The sequence below is a fragment of the Rhinolophus hipposideros genome (assembly GCF_964194185.1).
Source record: "Rhinolophus hipposideros genome assembly, chromosome: 8".
Lineage (NCBI taxonomy): Eukaryota > Metazoa > Chordata > Mammalia > Chiroptera > Rhinolophidae > Rhinolophus > Rhinolophus hipposideros.
In genome coordinates, this window is record NC_138054.1 from 72,657,374 (window position 1) to 72,674,846 (window position 17,473).

The 17,473-nt window shown below is 43.9% G+C and overlaps 1 protein-coding gene across 1 annotated transcript in view; it reads left to right on the plus strand.

Moving 5' to 3' along the window:
* The window catches only part of CSMD2 (CUB and Sushi multiple domains 2), a 579,318-nt gene that overhangs the window by 411,732 nt on the left and 150,113 nt on the right, over window positions 1-17,473 (plus strand). The window contains 3 exon segments of the mRNA XM_081055778.1: window positions 389-545; window positions 2,346-2,537; window positions 5,885-6,011. Coding sequence (XP_080911904.1) covers window positions 389-545; window positions 2,346-2,537; window positions 5,885-6,011 — 476 coding nt within the window.

Sequence of the window (17,473 nt, forward strand, 5' to 3'; positions counted from 1 at the left end):
CCTGTCTGCAGAAACAGATGGCGTGGGCAGTCAGGCGGCCCTAACCTGGCCTCCCCAGGCTGCTGAAGAGTAAGCTGGTGCCATATGGGGGTTGAGGGGACAAGAGCAGATCTCCACTGGAAAGGTTACAACAGCAACCAGTTTCCTAGAGACCAGATTCAACCTGAGATGGGCTGGGCACCGAACTGCCACCAAGTGGAAACGAGAGGGGCCGATAACTCACTCTGTTGCTAGGTCCACTCTGCCATCTCCCTTGCGTCTGATGACTCAGTGCCTCTCTGACAGTCATCACTGCTAAACTCTAGGAGTGTGGGCTGTGGGGTGAGAAGCTGTTGTTCGAAATAAGGCCATGCTGATGACGTTGGGTTGGGGTCTCTCCTGTGTTCAGGTCTATGATGGCAACAACAACTCCGCCCGTTTGCTAGGAGTGTTCAGCCACTCGGAGATGGTGGGGGTGACTTTGAACAGCACATCCAGCAGCCTGTGGCTTGATTTCATCACAGATGCAGAGAATACCAGCAAGGGCTTTGAGCTGCAGTTTTCCAGTAAGTCTTTCTTGCATCTTTAGACAATAAGTCAGGCTTTTCCTAGTTCCACAAGCAGGGAGGTTGGGCTCTGGGACATCATCCATCACCAAGCAGGCTTCCTTTGCTCTAACTGGCGCATGCGTACCTGGTTATTTCCGCTAAGACACTGTGCCTGAGATTTGGATAAGCTGCCACTTGGCAGAAAGCTCTGTGGTTAAAACTTGCGGTTAATTGAGTTGACAGCATACCTTTTATTCACTAATACTTTAAATATTATAAATGCCGAGCCTTTAATTAAAGCCACCAAAGACAGCCTTTGTTAATCGTGGCATTTATAAAATAATATTCAGCTACAGCCAGATGTAAAAAATGCAAACACTAATGTATAATTATGTTCGTTTTTTACTACTCCCTAAAGAGTTGAGTCTTGATTATTTTCCCTCTTTTTTTCATGGTTTTAACTCTCTCCTTTAGTCCTGGGAGTTTGAAAATGGAAAGCACCCCAGTTTGTATGCAGCTCCCTGGGGTACTTGGGATGACCTCCCATACTTTGGTTTCATGACTATTTATTCATTTATTTGAGGTTCTTCTTGCCCAGTAAATACAAAAAAAAAAAAAAAAAGTGGTTTTATAGACTATTTTGAAATCTAGTGAGTATCCATCAACTGATGAATGGCTAAACAAAATGTGTATGTCTGTCCATACAATGGCATATTATTTGTCCGTAAAAAGGGATGAAGTTCTGACTCGTGCTTCAACATGGGTGAACCTCGAAAACATTATGCTCAGTGACAGAAGCCAGTCACAAAAGACCACGTATTATGTGATCCATTTATGTGAGCTGCCCAGAGTAGGCAAATCCATAGAGACGGGAAGAAAACTGGTGGTTGCCCAGGGCTGAGGGAGTTGGGGGGACATGTGGATGCGGCTCCCTTTTGAGGTAATGAAAATGTCCTGACGTTGATTGTCTTGACAGGCACACAACCCTGTGAATGGACGAAAGGCCCTGAATTGTACACTTTAGATGGGTGAATGCTTAGTATATGAATTCCTTCTCAGTAAATTTATTAGAGAAAACAAATCCAATGCATCTACAAAAGATCCCTCTCGCCTGGGCTGCAGGATGTCTGGTGGAGGGATCGGTGCCTGTTACAGCAGGCGGGTCAGTGGAGCAGTATTAATAGAGTCATTTTCAAATTCTATTTCTGTCATCTGAGATTGTGTGACTTTGGAACAATTTATTTAACCTTTCTAAGTCGATGTTCTCAGTTGTAAAATGTAGATAATTACACCTCCCTATAAGACTCCTGTGAATAACAAATGAGAGATAACCCAGGTGAGGCACCGTATAATACAAGCTCTGTATGAACTCTGCAGCGGTTTCCTTCTGCAGCCTTTTTCCATAGAGTATATTTAAGCAGGATATAATTGAGGTTTGAAACCTACATTTGAAGAGACTTTTCCATATTACACTATCCCATCAGAATGTCTCAGTGAGCAAAATTGAACAAACAGCTCCCACCACCAAAATGTTATGAGGTCAAACAAAAGAAATAGAAAATTCAGACCCTGTGCCTGAAAACTGTTAAAAGCTGTCCTGGCAGAAATAACTGAAATCATTTACATATAGCAATGGGGGAGTGAATACACTGTAATACACCCTCACCCGAGCACAGCAAAATGGCGGCCCCTGAGCACTGAGTCCATCAGAACGTGGAGGCACAGGGCCGGTCAGCTTCCTTGAGGAAATGGGTTTTGAGGGAGTGTGGTTTCTGCCACAGCAGGTCTTGCTCACCCTCTCTCTTCTCTCTTCACCAGGTTTTGAACTCATCAAATGTGAGGACCCAGGAACCCCCCAGTTTGGCTACAAGGTTCAAGACGGAGGCCATTTTGCAGGGAGCTCTGTGTCCTTCAGCTGTGACCCTGGGTACAGCCTGCGGGGCAGTGAGGAACTGCTGTGTCTGAGTGGAGAGCGCAGAACCTGGGATCGGCCTCTCCCCACCTGTGTTGGTAGGAGGCCTCTTGTTTACCCTTGTCGCATACTTAGCAGGTGGGACCAGAGCGAAGCCATGCCCTCAGAAGTGTAACGCTGGTGAGAGAGGAGAGAGAGGAGAGTTGACTAGAAAGGAAGAGGTAGAGCTTTTGCCTGGGTTCCAGGGGTTCCTTGAACAAACACCAAGGCTCAGATGAGTCTCCAGCTCACGCTGGGCCTCAGTTTCTCTATAGGCAAAATGGGCATTGTGCTCCCTTTTCTGAGCAAATGTTGAAAGAACGAGTAAGATTATGAGCGATCATCTGTCTCACTCTTAAAAAAGGAATACAATAATGAACTGGCATTTTCTTAAGCCTGTGATGCTTCCAGAATGTCAGCAGAGGCTCTCTGGAAGCTTTATCTATGTGTCACAGAGCAAGAGAAGTCTGGTCCAAGACAGAAGTGTGAAATAGGCAACACCCGTCATTCTGTCTGTCTGGTCTTGCATCTGTCACCACCCACCTCACTGCACGTGTTACCCTTCCTGCTGATCAGGACTCCCACAGCACTGCTTTGTCCTTCCCTGTCCCCAAACGCCAGGCCTTCCCCTCTCTCCATCCGCTTCCCCGTGTCCCACAATCTCAACGTGTCTGTGCAGCACTGGCCAATCTTATAAGAACAGAACACCTACTGGGGAAACGTTTAAGTGCGTGCCAAATGCTATGGGCCAGATTTGATGCCAGTGTATGTTTGGGTACGTGCAGGGGAAGAGAAACACAAAAAGAAAGAACAAAAGCATTTTCCCTGCCCTTAGGGAGCCCATATTCTAGCAGGGAGAATAAACGCATAAACAGAACATTAATAATACAAGATAAGCTCTGTAATAAGCGTTATATGCAAAGTGTAAGGGAGGTATGAGAAAGTTTTGCACAGGAGGTGATATTTCCGTTGAGACTTGGAAGGCTGGGTAAGAATTCACCGACAGGGATGTCGGGTGGGGAGGTGACCTTTCTAGCCTGAGCAGGTACAGGGGCTGACGGTGTGAACCAGCATGGTGAGAAATGTTAACAGACCATCGTCTCTTCCCCTAGACAAGTCCATTTTAGCAGGATCTTCAACAGTGATACAACAGAGTGTCTAAAGGCAGGGATTTTACATCTGAAAGTGGGTACACCAGGGTAGTGGCCGCCAGTAGCCTCGAGAGTCTTGCACTCTGTCTGTGTTTAAGGCTGACTCGATCTGCAGTCATGCCCCTTCCCTTTCTCCCTGCATCCAGTTTTCCTCCCCTTCTCTCATTCACGGGCCAGGCCTGTGCTAGGCCCTAGGAGTACAGAGGAGCGCAGATCCCAGGCCAGTGAGGGAGACACGCGCATACACCGACAGCGGTATAATGCCATAGGCAAGCCAGAGCAAGCGAGATGTGAAGGAGACGATGGTTCACAGTGTAAGACGATTATTTGCTTTGCAGAAAGCGTTCACCGTAAGGTGCTTTTGCATATCAAATTTGCCAGTTGGACTGAACTTCCAGTATCCACTCCAGCGGTGCTAGCAGGAATGTGTATACTTTGACACTCAGAGGCCTTCCCCACGAAGGCTCCCGCAGGCCCCGCTGAGGGGAGTGAGGCTGTGTATTTGGGATTCTGTGTGTGTATTTTTATATGTGTCATGTTGTTGTGGACTCCATCACGGTCTGTCAGGAGTGACTACTATAACTGAAAACATCCAGATGTTTTCTTCCATGATGAGTGTATGCTGCAGCCCAAAGGGAGCAGCCAACGCTCTAGGATGCGTGAAGGGAGAGCGCCAGGAAGAGTCTGCCGGCCTGACTGTGAACGTGCGGCAGGCTGGCCTCTTGGCCCCTCCTGCCCAGCCGCCAGGCCTCGGGTAAAGTGAGCCCTAAGAAAAGAAGCAGTGCGTCCTTGAGCAAGTGCTCCCAGTGCTGCTCCTTCAAACGCTCACTCTCTGGAAAGCAAAAAGGGCTCCTCCAATCTGGACGATGGAAAGACCTCTAGCCAAGGGCATGGATAATGTCCTGCTGCCTTTCGAGGTGCCTCCTCTATGTGTGAGGCCAGGCAGTCTTCCTCCCCACAACCTAGCGTTCGTCCTGTCCCCCACACCCTGCTCCCTGCCTCAGGCACACTCAGCTCTGCTTCTTTCAATCCGGTTGGCATCTCCCATCTCAAGAGCACCACAGAGGGAGGACGCACAGTGAGACTGAGCAATGGATCTGGTCTCATGAGCAGCCTTACTGGCAGAGAGCCCCTCCCCCAACCCTGCCTCAGTGGTCCCACATCAAGCCATGGGGCCCAAGAGGTTCGTAATGGGTCCTGTGTAGCAACAGGTGAAGGTCAGTTGTCCATTTGTGACTTTGATCCCATTTTCTCCGAGCATCTTGTTTATCAATCATTCCCTTTCCTAAAAAGCTTTGCAATACATCTCCTTCCCTTTCTTTTCACTCAGGCGCCCTTGATTCAGACCTTTCTAGTCCTTTGCCTGGGAAGCAATAAGCTTTTCTCATTCATGTGATTATCCACCCATTTAGTCATTCAAGACACATTTATGAAAATAGCTACAATGTGCCAAACACTATACGAGGCACTTGATGTGCAAATATGAGTAAGACAAGGTCCCTGCGCCCAACGAGCTCATAGTCTTGTGAAGGAGCTACACATGCTAGATAACAGCATGTTACGCAGGCTGTGGTCAGATCTGTTCGTGCACAATACGGATACACCACATGGCTTTCTCCATTCATCCGTTGATGGACATGTGGGTTGTTTGCATTTTTGGGTTATTATGCATAATGCTGCTGTGATCATTCATGTACAAGTTTTTCTGTGAACGTATGTTTTCATTTCACCTAAAAGCAGAATTGCTAGACGCGTATGTTAACTGTGTTGCATATTTTGAGGAACTATGAAACTGTTTTCCAAAGCGGCTGCACCATTTTACGTTCCCACCTGCCACGTATAAGGCTTCCAGTCTCTCCACATCCTCAGCGACACTTGTTAGTGTCTGTCTTTTTTATTGTAGCCATCCTCATGGATGTGAAGTAGTATCTCACTGTCATTGCATTTCCCTAATGACTGGTGATGATAAACACTTCATCATGTGCTTATTAGCCATTTGTGTACCCTCTTTGCAGAAATGTCCGTTCTGATCCTTTGCCCATTTTTAAACTGCGCTGGTTGTCTTTTCATCGTGGAGCTGTAGGAGTTCTTTGTAGATTCTGGATATGAGTCTCATCCAGGGACCTTCTATATACTATGCTCAGTCACCTGGAATGAATGAAAGGGACTCAGGGACACAGACAGGAGAAGCCACCGCGGCGTCGCTGGCAGCACAGGCCACCCAGTGAAGCTCACTTTTTTGGGATTTCTTTCAGCTGAGTGTGGAGGGACAGTGAAAGGAGAGGTGTCGGGGCAGGTGCTGTCACCCGGGTATCCAGCTCCCTATGAACACAATCTCAACTGCATCTGGACCATCGAGGCTGATGCCGGCTGTACCATTGGGTAAGTGTCAGGGCTGGGCAGGTACCATTGCCAGTCGTTCAGGAGAATCATCACCAGCATCGTCACCCAACCACCCAGCTGGGAGCCGGTCCCGCCCACCTCACCTGGAGGACCCCACTGTGATCAGCAGTGCTTGTGAGGACCCCAGGCTTGAGCCCATGGAGAACCTGGCAAGGCCAGTCTCCACCTCACAGGGCTGCACTCCAAGTTCAGACAACTCCCTGGCCTAGGGGGCAGTTACAGCAGAATAGCTGAGGGTATAGGCTTGAAGTCATACGGACCACAGTTTGAATCCTACCCCTGCCTTTTACTGTTTACAGGACCTTGGATAAGTCTTTTTTCCTCTCTGAATATCACTATCTCCTTCTGGATTATGGGTTATAATACCAGTTTCTCAGGACAAAGCACTTAAGTGAGACATTGCATACAATGTGCTCAGCACAGCACTTGGAACATAGTAAATATTTAATAATGGTTCTGTGGACTGATGGTTCTGTGGTTATTACTCTTACAGCTTAAAGCTATGAGCCCAAAGTGCCTCCCTTTCTCAGTCTGAGTTTCCTCGTCTGTAATACAAGAACAAAAATACGTATGGTTTGGGGATGTGGAGGGCATAATTACCAAAGTCCAGCAGTGCTTCAAACATACGCCCTCAAAACATAACCTTCTTTCCATATAAGCACCTGACTAACAGGAATTACTTATTGGAGTTCCAGGGAGTCAGAGAAGAAAGGAGCATCGCCATTTATCCAGCACAGGGCCTGGCACATATGTTGCTTATTAACTCTTCCCAAAAGCCCTAGTAATATAAACAGTAAGCCCTTATAATAAATAGACATTATAGTAGTTCCCCCCTTATCCAAGGTTTCACTTTCCTCAATGTCAGTTACGTATGGTCAACCACAGTCCAAAAATATTCAATGGAAAATTCCAGAAATAAACAATTTGTTAAGTTTTAAATTGCGGGCCATTCAGAGTAGCGTGATGAAATCTTGCAGCGTCTGGAGCATCCCGCCCAGGACATGAATCATCCCTTGGTCCGATGTATCCATACCATATCTATACCGTGTGCATTACCTGCCTATTAGTTCCTTAATAACCAGCTCGGTTATCAGATAGACTGTTCCAGTCTCACAGTGCTTGTGTTCAAGTCACCCTTATTTTACTTAATAATGGCCCCAAAAATACGAAAGTGGTAATATTGGCAATTCAGATATGCCAAAGAGAAGCTGTCAGGTGCTTCCTTTAAGTGAAAATGTGAACGTTCTCAACTTAATAAGGAAAGAAAAACATCATATGTTGAGGTAGCTAAGATCTATAGTAAGAATGAATCTTCTATCCGTGACATTGTGAAAAAGGAAAAAGAAAGTTGTGCTAGTTTTGCTGTCACACCTCAGACAGCAAAAGTTACGGCCACAGCCTGTGACCAGTACTTAGTTAAGATGGAAAAGGTATTAAGTTTGTGGGTGGAACACATGACATCGTTATGGCTCTGTGATCCTCTGACATACTGTCAGAAGGCCAGTAGTAACGAAATGCTATGTCACACTGCCTGTGTCGTTCACCTCACTTCATCTCACCGCGTAGGCATTGTATCATCTCACATCATCACACGAAGAAGGGTGAGTGCCGTACAAGAAGATATTTTAGGAGAGAGAGATCACATTCACATAACTTTTATTATAGCATATCGTTATAATTGTTCTATTTTAATATTAGTTATTGTTGTTAATCTCTGCCTAATTTATACATTAAACTCTATCCAGTGTGTGTGTATAGGAAAAACAGAGAATATATAGGGTCTGGTACTACCTGCAGTTTCATGAATCCACTGAGGGTCTTGGAACATGTCTCCCGTGGATAAGGTAAGTAAGGGGGGACTACTGTGTTGTTATTCCCATTTTATAGATGAGAAAACTGAAATCCCAAGAGAATGTACATGGTATCTACGTTTGCACTGAAAGCTGGGATGTGAACCCAGGTCTTTGTGTCTTAGTACCGTATCACACTGCTGGCACAGCTGGGCCTTGAGTTGAGCAATTGAGGAAAAGAGCCCGTGGGATGGTAGGAGGAATGGAGGTGTGGAAGGAGGATCAAACAAGGCAATTGGAGAGGAAAGCAATCCCCTACTCCGGAGTGGAGTAGGGGATGCACGTGGACAAAGAATGGAAAATAGAGAGGGTTAGAGTGTGACCTGGTCATGGAGGAGCTTAAATATTGGTGAACAAGAAGAAGCCATGAGAGGTTGTAGAGCAGGGGTGTCCCACCAGAGTTATTTGCAGTGGAGAGAGCGTTCATGGGAAGAAAACCAGTCGGGAGACTGTTGTAGTGATCCAAGAGTGACGTGTTGAGGCTTTGGAATAAGGTGCGGGGAGGGGACAAGACAAGGAGCCAAAGTGTAGTTGGGAGAAGACCCCTGCCTGGGAAAGTTCTCAATTAAGGGGAATTGAAAGAGATAGAGATGTATGTATATAAGCTGATGTACACGTGTTCTTAAACTAAACGTGTTGAGTATCTGCTATAGGCCAGTTTTTGAGCTAAGCCCTGTGCAAAATGAGGTCATAATCTTACTCGGTTCTCCTCCCCACACTATTGATATCCGTTCTACTTTGTATGCCAATATTACATAAAGCAAATGCAACAAACATGATTTCTAAAGCAAGATCATCTATATGCATGGCTCACGGACTTGCTTTTTGTTTTACTCTTTAATCACATGTTATCATCTTATTATGTCAGTGTATATAGATAGATAGATACATAGATAGATAGATAGATAGATAGATAGATAGATGATAGATAGATAGATAGATAGATAGATAGATAGATAGATAGATAGATAGATAAATCTGTCTCATCCTGTTTAATGGCTACAGGGCATTCTGTTATATGCACAAACATAATTGATTCAACTACTCCCCTATTGATAAAGTGAGTATCTTCCATTTTTCACTCCAGTAAACATCCTTATACATGAATCTTCGAACAGTTGTCCAATTATTTTCTTAGGATAATTCTTAGAAGACAAATTTCAATGCATGACCTCAGATTTCCTTCAAGATATTGCAACAGTTGACAGGTTCACCAAAAGCCTACTTCTCCACTCAGCATCACTAGATGCTGCCAGTCCTGTCAGTGTTTCCTGGTTTGATGACAAAATGATATTTAATTGTCTCATTGTCTTTGCTGCTTCAAGTTCTTCACATATTTTTCTTTTGGGGAGTTTATTGTTTTCATATAGAGTGTTCAACTGGGTTCATTTCTAAATAGTCTGTAATTTCAGTTTATAACCTGAGTATTTAAGAATTTTTTAAAAATTACTAAGTGGTTATATATCCTGTATGATCTTTTTATGCTTTTTATTTGTACTGCATTGTGCCCTTTTTACTTTTTGAATTTTCGTCTTATTTATGTTCTATGAATGTTTAAGGAAAGTGAAGAGTGCAGGGTTTTGTATATTTCTTTTACATCAAATGTATTATGCTTTCTTTCATACAAGCATATTACGCTTTTTTATTGCTTTCCTTTATTTTCTACTCTTCCTATTGTTAGCTGACTTGATTTGTTTGATTTGTTTTCCCTCCAGTGATTTGGAAGTTCTATTTTTATTCTGCCAGTGATTATGTGTTTTCATTAATTCCATTTTCAACAGTATTGATCCTGTTATATCTTTCTCTGTATTTTGGTAATCTTGTTTTTATTTTCATTTCTATTTCAAGGAAGCTGCATGTTTTGTTTTCAGATCACTCTTGACAGTCTACTTTTGTTTTTATCAGTGTATTATCATCTTGCATCTCTCTGAAAATTCTATTTGTGTTTTGTGTCATGCGTCTCCTGGCTTTCCCTGCATTAACTACATTTTTGCAATTGGACTGTTTGGTCTGAATATTCAGCTGGCTGCCTTTAAAGAGCTAATTCTCTTCACATCCTAGGAGTTTCTGTCATTCATTCAGTATCAAGTTGTAGCTAAGGCCTGGACTCTGGCTCCAGATGACCTGCCTCTCTTACTAGCTATGTAGCTTAAGAAGCTATGTACCTACCTCTTCAAGCAGGTACTCTAATGCCTCAGTTCTCTTGCCTGTAAAATGATTAAAAAGAGCACCTACCACCTAAATTCGCTCTGAGGATTAAGTGAGTTAACACACAATAACAAATTACATGCCTGGCACGTAATTCCCACGTGATGAGGGCCCCTCCAGGAACCAGGTAGATAGTTGTTCGTTTTACCCAGACGGGCATCCCCTGAGTACAGCAGGTTGTAGGTCACCCCTAGAGTCACAGGTGGTGGGTGCCAGGCTGTTGGTGGGAATAGGGATCAAGCGATCTTTCCCTTGGATGTACCAAATGGGAGAGGATGTGGGACAGCCCACAGGCTGGTCCATGAGACTGTGCCCAGGGCACAGAGAGGAGAAGGCTTGCAGATGCCTCTCCCCACCCTGCCCCAGCCCCAAACAAGTATTGAAGATGACCAGAGGGATCTGTGGTCAACCTCCGCCCAGCAAGCTGAGGAGTGCCCAGGAGGGACAGTGAGTGGATACAGGGATCAGTGTTAAGGCTGACCCTTGGGTGGGGTCCCAGCAGGAATGTGGACCCTTCCTGGATGTGAATGACAACAGTGGGCTGGCAATCAGGCCTTGTCCTTGAACGCAGGGGACATCTTGCAGCATATTTTCTCTGACTGCCAAGAATGAGACAGGCTGGTTGATGAATTCCACACAAGCCTGACAGCTAATAGCAGGAGGGCAGACCAGTAAGCTGCATCTTTCATGTCACTCTTTTCTTATGTCGTCAATGTATAGAACATGGATGTTTCATCCCATTTGGGTGGGACCCCTTCTCAGTTTCTAACATTGGGCCAGAGTTTCCCTTTACATAATTAGTGGACTAGCTCAAACGATAAGTAAAGAAGAGAAGGAAGCAAAGCCTTTTGCTCTTGGTCTTGCCCTCTCCCTAATATTTATTAAATATTTATAGTATACTAAGTTCTGAATCAGTTATTATTGTCCCCATTTTATAGATGAGCTCATTGAAGCCCAGAAGGGATGAAGGTTTTACAATTACCCAGTGAGGTGGGTTTTAATCCCATTCTGTCTAGCTCCCATCTTTTCTCAATTGGCCATTCTGACCCTGGTTTAGTTCCATTTAACAAAACGCACGTTGAACACCTTCCCCATGCCAAACTGCATATGCTATATGATGGGAAACATGCAGATCTGCCTAAGGCCGGTTCTTGCCTTCCAAGGACTCATGTGCTCTTGCGGAAATAGTCAAACAGGTACTCTAAAACAAGGTAGATACTGGAAGCAAGTGAAAGTTCAGTAACGGAGCAGAGAGAGAAGTTCTGCCTATAGGTGTAGAGGCGAACATTCCAATTGAGGGGAGGTAGGGTAGAGGCATGAACACAGGAGAAAGAGGGTCTGTCCACAAAAGAGTACCCACTTGATGTCGCTGGAGCCTGCTTGAGGGGTGGTGAGGTGCATGGGTTAGGACCCTGAGTGCCAAGATGAGAACTCCGAATGGATTTCTCACTCTAATGAGGAGCCATTGGAATATTTAGAAGGCAGTAATGACATTCCATTCAATTAAAAATCCTAGAGCATTTACTCAGTGCCAGGCATTCTGCCAGACACTGAGCATACAAATATAAATAAGAAACAGTCCTTTCCCTTGAAGGCTTCAGTCTCCTAATAGAAATTTTAACAGTTAGGAATGGAAATAGAAAAACTGACTAACACGGACTTCAACAGATGGAGGCTCGCTTATCTCCTGTACAAGCATCTGAAGGTCCCATCCACACCCGTGCTCAGGATGCCATGACCTTTCTTGTCACTCTACCGTCCTTCGGCTCTCATCTTCATGGTTACCTAGTCAGCTCTACAGCTCCAAGCAGTAGGTCTGTATTCCAGTTTAAAAGAAGAGGGATGAGGAAAGGGCACAGCTTTCTTCTTGTGAGAGTTTGTGTGTTTATTCGGGAAGAACCCCTATCCTTAGAGACATCATCCTACATCTCGTTAGTCAGAACTTGCCATGCATGGCTTAGGGAAAGTAGGAAATCAATTTTGTTTCGCTTTTACAGTTTCAATAGTAAAGACGACAAGAGATTTGGAAATGGAGTACAGATAAGCCAACTGACAGTGTCTGCCACAGATTCTAATATAATGTAATAAATGCTATTGTAGACATATGTAGAAAGCAATAGAAAAGCATTTGCAAGGACAGTTCATAATTCCAGGTGGCAATTGGGGGGAGGGTGTTATAGAGAGAAAGAACTATTCTAGCCACACTTTAAAGAATAGTGGTCGTTCACCATGCAAGGCGAAGGTAAAGACCTCCCAGGCATGTAAAAGAGAGGACGATGTGAACATATGTAGCTGCTTCTGGAAGAGCTCGTTGTCTGTTGTGACATAATTATATCTCCACTTCAAGAAGATCAGTGGAGGCAATTCAGAGGATCCATTGGCTGGGCAGCCAGAGTCTAGGATAACCATTTAAGGGGTCCTGGTAACATTCAGAGGAACTGAGTTTTATTTTTTGAGTACAGGTTTGTTTGGGGTTGAGAGCCACATGTGTCTGGCTACATGGAGGGGAAGGCAGGAAGGGAGGAGAGATGGTCCTTTGCAGGTGTGCTTTCCCAAAGGAGAGCTGGGGCCCTTTGGGAGGATGGAGATCCTATTGTTTTGGGAAGTTCTGATTTCTGCTTCTAATGCCCATATTTAGCTAATAGTCCTAGATTGTTGATTTTTTTAACCGTAGAGATGCTTCTTAATGATTCAGAGGGCAACCTGGAAACTCCATTCTTGACTATTGGTCACTAAGCAGTGGGATTACGGGGCAGGAAGAGGGGCACAGTTTTGATTAACCAGAACCCCTGCCCAATGGAGCTTGTCTTCCTGGGAGGATGCTGGACTAGACATAACATCTGGCTGTGCCTGAGGCCCAGATTTCCCCTGTGCAGTTTCATATCCATCACAGGGCAGCAATTCCCCCACTGCCATCAGTGTTGCTCCCCTTTAACCAGCAAATGAGCAGCTGGCCCAGAGGAGGCAGGAGGCACCAGACGTGAAGCTTCTGTTCACAGCTCTTGCCAAGAATTGTGACCACAGTTTTAGCAACTTCCAGAAGGTTTATTTTTGAGCAGTGACAGTAAGTTAAACTTTCAACAGAGAAGGTCCATGTACTTACACGAGCCGACCTCCTGAAGGAGCTGAACAGATGAGAACATACACAGTGGGGTATTCCTTTGTCAGAGTTGAGGTTTCCACAATCGGGGGATAGTCAAAAGAGCTCAAAAGATTTTTGAAAGAGAGGATGTGGATAACCTGGTAGGGATAAATGTAGGTTTTAAGACTGGTGTTGCGCTCTGGCAATTTAGTGTTTCACAGATGACCTCTAGAAAAAAGAAACACAAATGACTACAAGTTATCCGAGAATAATAACCCAGCTGAGCTACACTGGATAGCTACATTGGCCATTTATCAACTCGACTGCCAGTTTACAACCCCAGAAATAAATTCCGACACCTCTTAGGAAAAAACAAACAGTTTAACCAAAGAAATGCAGACCTCATTGGCTGGCCACACTGGACCGGCACTTTCCCTTTCAAAAGATAAGTAAACAAATAAGCAAAATATAAGTAAAAGAAACTTGTGATGGCACTTACAACATACCAGTCTCAAAAAAAGAACTATTACCCTAAAGAAATAGGGACATCTTTTTCTGAAAAGAATTTTTCCTGTGGTAGACAGAAGAAAATTTAAATGGATATGTGGGTGATATTGTCATTTAAATATTAGAAATAGGGATGATAAGTAGCACAAGATGAATGATGAAATGGGGTTAGGGGAGTGCCTAAGACAGAAAGACAAGGATGGAAACAAGTCAAGAATGCAAAGAAACTAAATATGCAATTAACAATTAAAATGCAATACAAGCAATGCAATATAGTAGCATTTGCTTGTAAGCAATACAAGCATTGAAGTAGGAGACAAGTTGGAGAATCTCTCTGAGACTGCAGAAAAAAAATATGAAGGTATGGAAGTAATGAAAGAAAAGTTACCAGCTGTGAAAGACAAAGTACAAATCTAGGCAGAATGAAGGGGAGCAATGAACAAATAGAGCAGAAGGTATACATAATAGAATACAAAATGTCAGCTAACTCCCCTGAGATGAAGGGCAGAGGGATGGAGTGACCAGTCTAAAACTTTCTTGGGGAATTAAAAGGACTCACTGAATTCCAGGCAAAATGATTTAAATACAACTTAAAGAAAAAGAAACTGTTCCAAGGATATATATTTTTTTAAATCCCTAAAAGCATTTGACAAAACACACCCACACAGGTAAGCACACAATCAGCCCTCATCAAATAAAATAGTCATTTACAAAAAACAGCACAACTAATCCAGCCCTCCTAAAATGTCTGCTCCAAGATGTCAAAGGCCAAAGTAAGTGGTGTTATGAAACCCAACAGTTGTCAATTCAGCCAGGATACAACCTAAACAAAACAACATAAACAAAAGCCACAGAAAATTGCCTTTCGGGTTCCTTAAAGAACTTGTAAAGACCTTGCAGCAGGCTGAATGATACGCGCCGAAGATCTCAGGTCCTAATACCTGGAACCTGTCAACGTTACCTTATTTGGAAAAAGGCTCTTTGCAAGATGTGATTAAGTTAAGGATTTTGCTACATTATCTGGGTGTGTTCTAAATGCAGTCACACGTATCCTTATAAGAGGAAAACAGAGGGAGGTTTTATACACACAGAGGAAAAGGTGATATGAAGACAAACACAGAGATTGCAATGATGCAGCCACAAGCCAAGGAATGCCAACAGCCACCAGACGTTGGAAGAGGCAAGAGTAGATTCTCCTCTAGAGACTCCAAAGGGAGCGCAGCCCAGCCGACACCTTGATTTCAGCATAGCGATACTGATTTCAGACACCTGGCGTCTGTTTAGAATGTTGAAAGAATGTTTTTTTAAGTCACCAAGTTTGGAGCATTTTCTTACAGCAGCCACAGGAAACTAAAACAGATGTATAATTTTTAGCCTACTGAGATGCTTAAGAAAGATGATCTTTCATTTGAGTCCGTAGTCCCCGATGATACGTTGTCAGTGGTTGGATAGTTGGGGCAAGACACAGGGGAAAGTAAAATCTTTTTAGATGTTCTGTCTTACATAAGGGAGAGTGAAATGGTATATTATTTTTCTTAAATTTGATAATTAAACAAAAATGCAACTGTAGGAGTATTTTTAAAAATGTTTAACGATGCTTCAAGTAGAATTAAAAACAAAATGTATCCTTTGCAAGTCACTGAAGGAAGTGTGAAGACTAAGAAACGTTGCAAAAAGAAAAAAGGAAATGCAAGAAAATATAATAGATAACAAGCATAAAATAGGATGATGGAAATAAGCCTGTATTCGCAGTCATGGCTAACGGACCTAAGAAATAACCCCCGAACCTCAATGTTTTAACACAGTCAGGGTTGATTTTTTTACTCACTTCACAGAATGCCAGTCTGCAGTGGGGCAGGGCCTCTTCCACAAAGTAATTCAAGGCTCTAGGCCCCTTTCATGTGAGAGCCTCGCAGTTCTCCTGTGTGTCCTCACATCTGGCCAGCTGAGGAGGGAAGAGAGAAAGCCTGAGATCATCGAACAATGCTTTTTAAGAGTCGGGTCTTCCTCCCACACCCCACCGACCAGAACACATTTCACAGCTCACCTAATTCCAAGGGAGGTTTGTCTAGAAGGAGAAGGAAACGGGAGTCGGTGAACACATAACATCATCACTGCCACTGAGAACAAACATGTCAGTTCGAATAATAAGTGTATTCACTTTTGTCTGTCCACCCTACTGTGTGAGGTAGAAAGGAAAGGGAGTAGAAGAGGCAGGCCCGGAGAGGCCAAGGTTATAGGAGCTCAGGACTGTCAGGGCAGTGGGAAGGTCCATGGACACACGGCCCAGAGCAAAGGAGAACTATAGTCTGAGACCTGGTTGAAGGATCAACAAAGACCCAAGGTCAAGTAGAAGAACAGAGTGTAAGACTCAGATGCTGGGCAAAGGGTCTGCCAAAGGAGTGGGCAGAAGGATGTGTGGGGCATGCCAGAGACAGGCCCCAAGATGGTGACATAGGGAAAGGAAGCCTCTGTTGTTCCATGTGGGGCAATTACTAACCCACCTGTGGGCAGGGAGGGAGCCGTAAGGGACCATTAGCTAGTGCCCACAGGTTAAACTTCCATATTGCAAGGAAAAGATTCTGAGGGTAAGTAAAGGAAAAAAAATACTGCTGGAAAAACAACAAAATATTAAAAATTAAAGTTTGGGACAAAGGATTAGCATGAACACATAAACAAAAAGCAGGGTCATAATATTGCTTTTCTTTAAAAAGGTAAGATTCCAGAAAAAAAAGAGAAACATTAAATGGACAGAAGGCATTATTTCGTGTGATAAAATGCATCGTCCATAATACTAACAGTCATGAACCTTTATGCACCAAATGACCTAACAAGAAAACATAAAGCAAAATCTGTTGGACATACAAGGAGAAACAGAGTCGTAGAGACTTTAACGCATCTCTCTTAGTCAAGTGAGTAAAATAAATAAATAGAACCAAAATGTAATTTGTTTGGTGATTTTACCATTTATTCATTTTATACTACATATCAGGATCAGTGCTAGGCACTTTATGTGTGATATCATTTGCAATAAACCTCTTAGTTACGCTCCTGGGTAGATGATCTTACTGCCCTTTTATCAAGGAGTAAACTGAGGCTCTGCAAGGTCTCCGAATCAGCTGTCACAAAATTGGTACTTGAACCCAGGTCCTTGCCTCCACAGCCACTGTTTTTGCCACCTCTTTATGTAGCCTCTTCAGTCGGCAGAGCCTTTCATTTATAGAAAACATTTCTTCCAAGAAGGACAAAGATACATCTGCCTCTCAGAATCCCTGACACCTTCAGGGCAGGTTCTGGCTAATGATAGGCAGTCACGGAGTTTTCATTTACAGGGTGATGATGAAGAGAAGGCAGCTGGCCCAAGGTCACCCAGCAAGTTCAAGTGAAACACAAGGCACTAGCCCAAGTCTTGGCGTTTGTGCGGTGTCCTGACCTCCCGGACGGCCAGTCACCCCACAGCTTCTTCTGTGACCTGAAGCGCTGGTTCATTCTTGCACCTATGAACATAACAAAAGAAGCTTTTTTTTTCCTGTTGTATACCAGCTGGCCCCAGGAAAGAAGACCCCTAATGTTGCTCTGGACACCAATGCTTGCTTTGGGCTTTGGGCTGTCTTCTCAGTTTTTGGTCTTTGGATAGCACGATGCTTTAATTATTATTGTCCGCTATTATGATCATGGTTTAATTGTTGGTCTGCAGCTCCCTGGCTCAGAGTGGGATGCATTTTGTAAAACAAGTCTTATTTTCTTATTGTCATTTCCAACGTCACTAAGGAAAATCTTTCCGTGAGAAAATT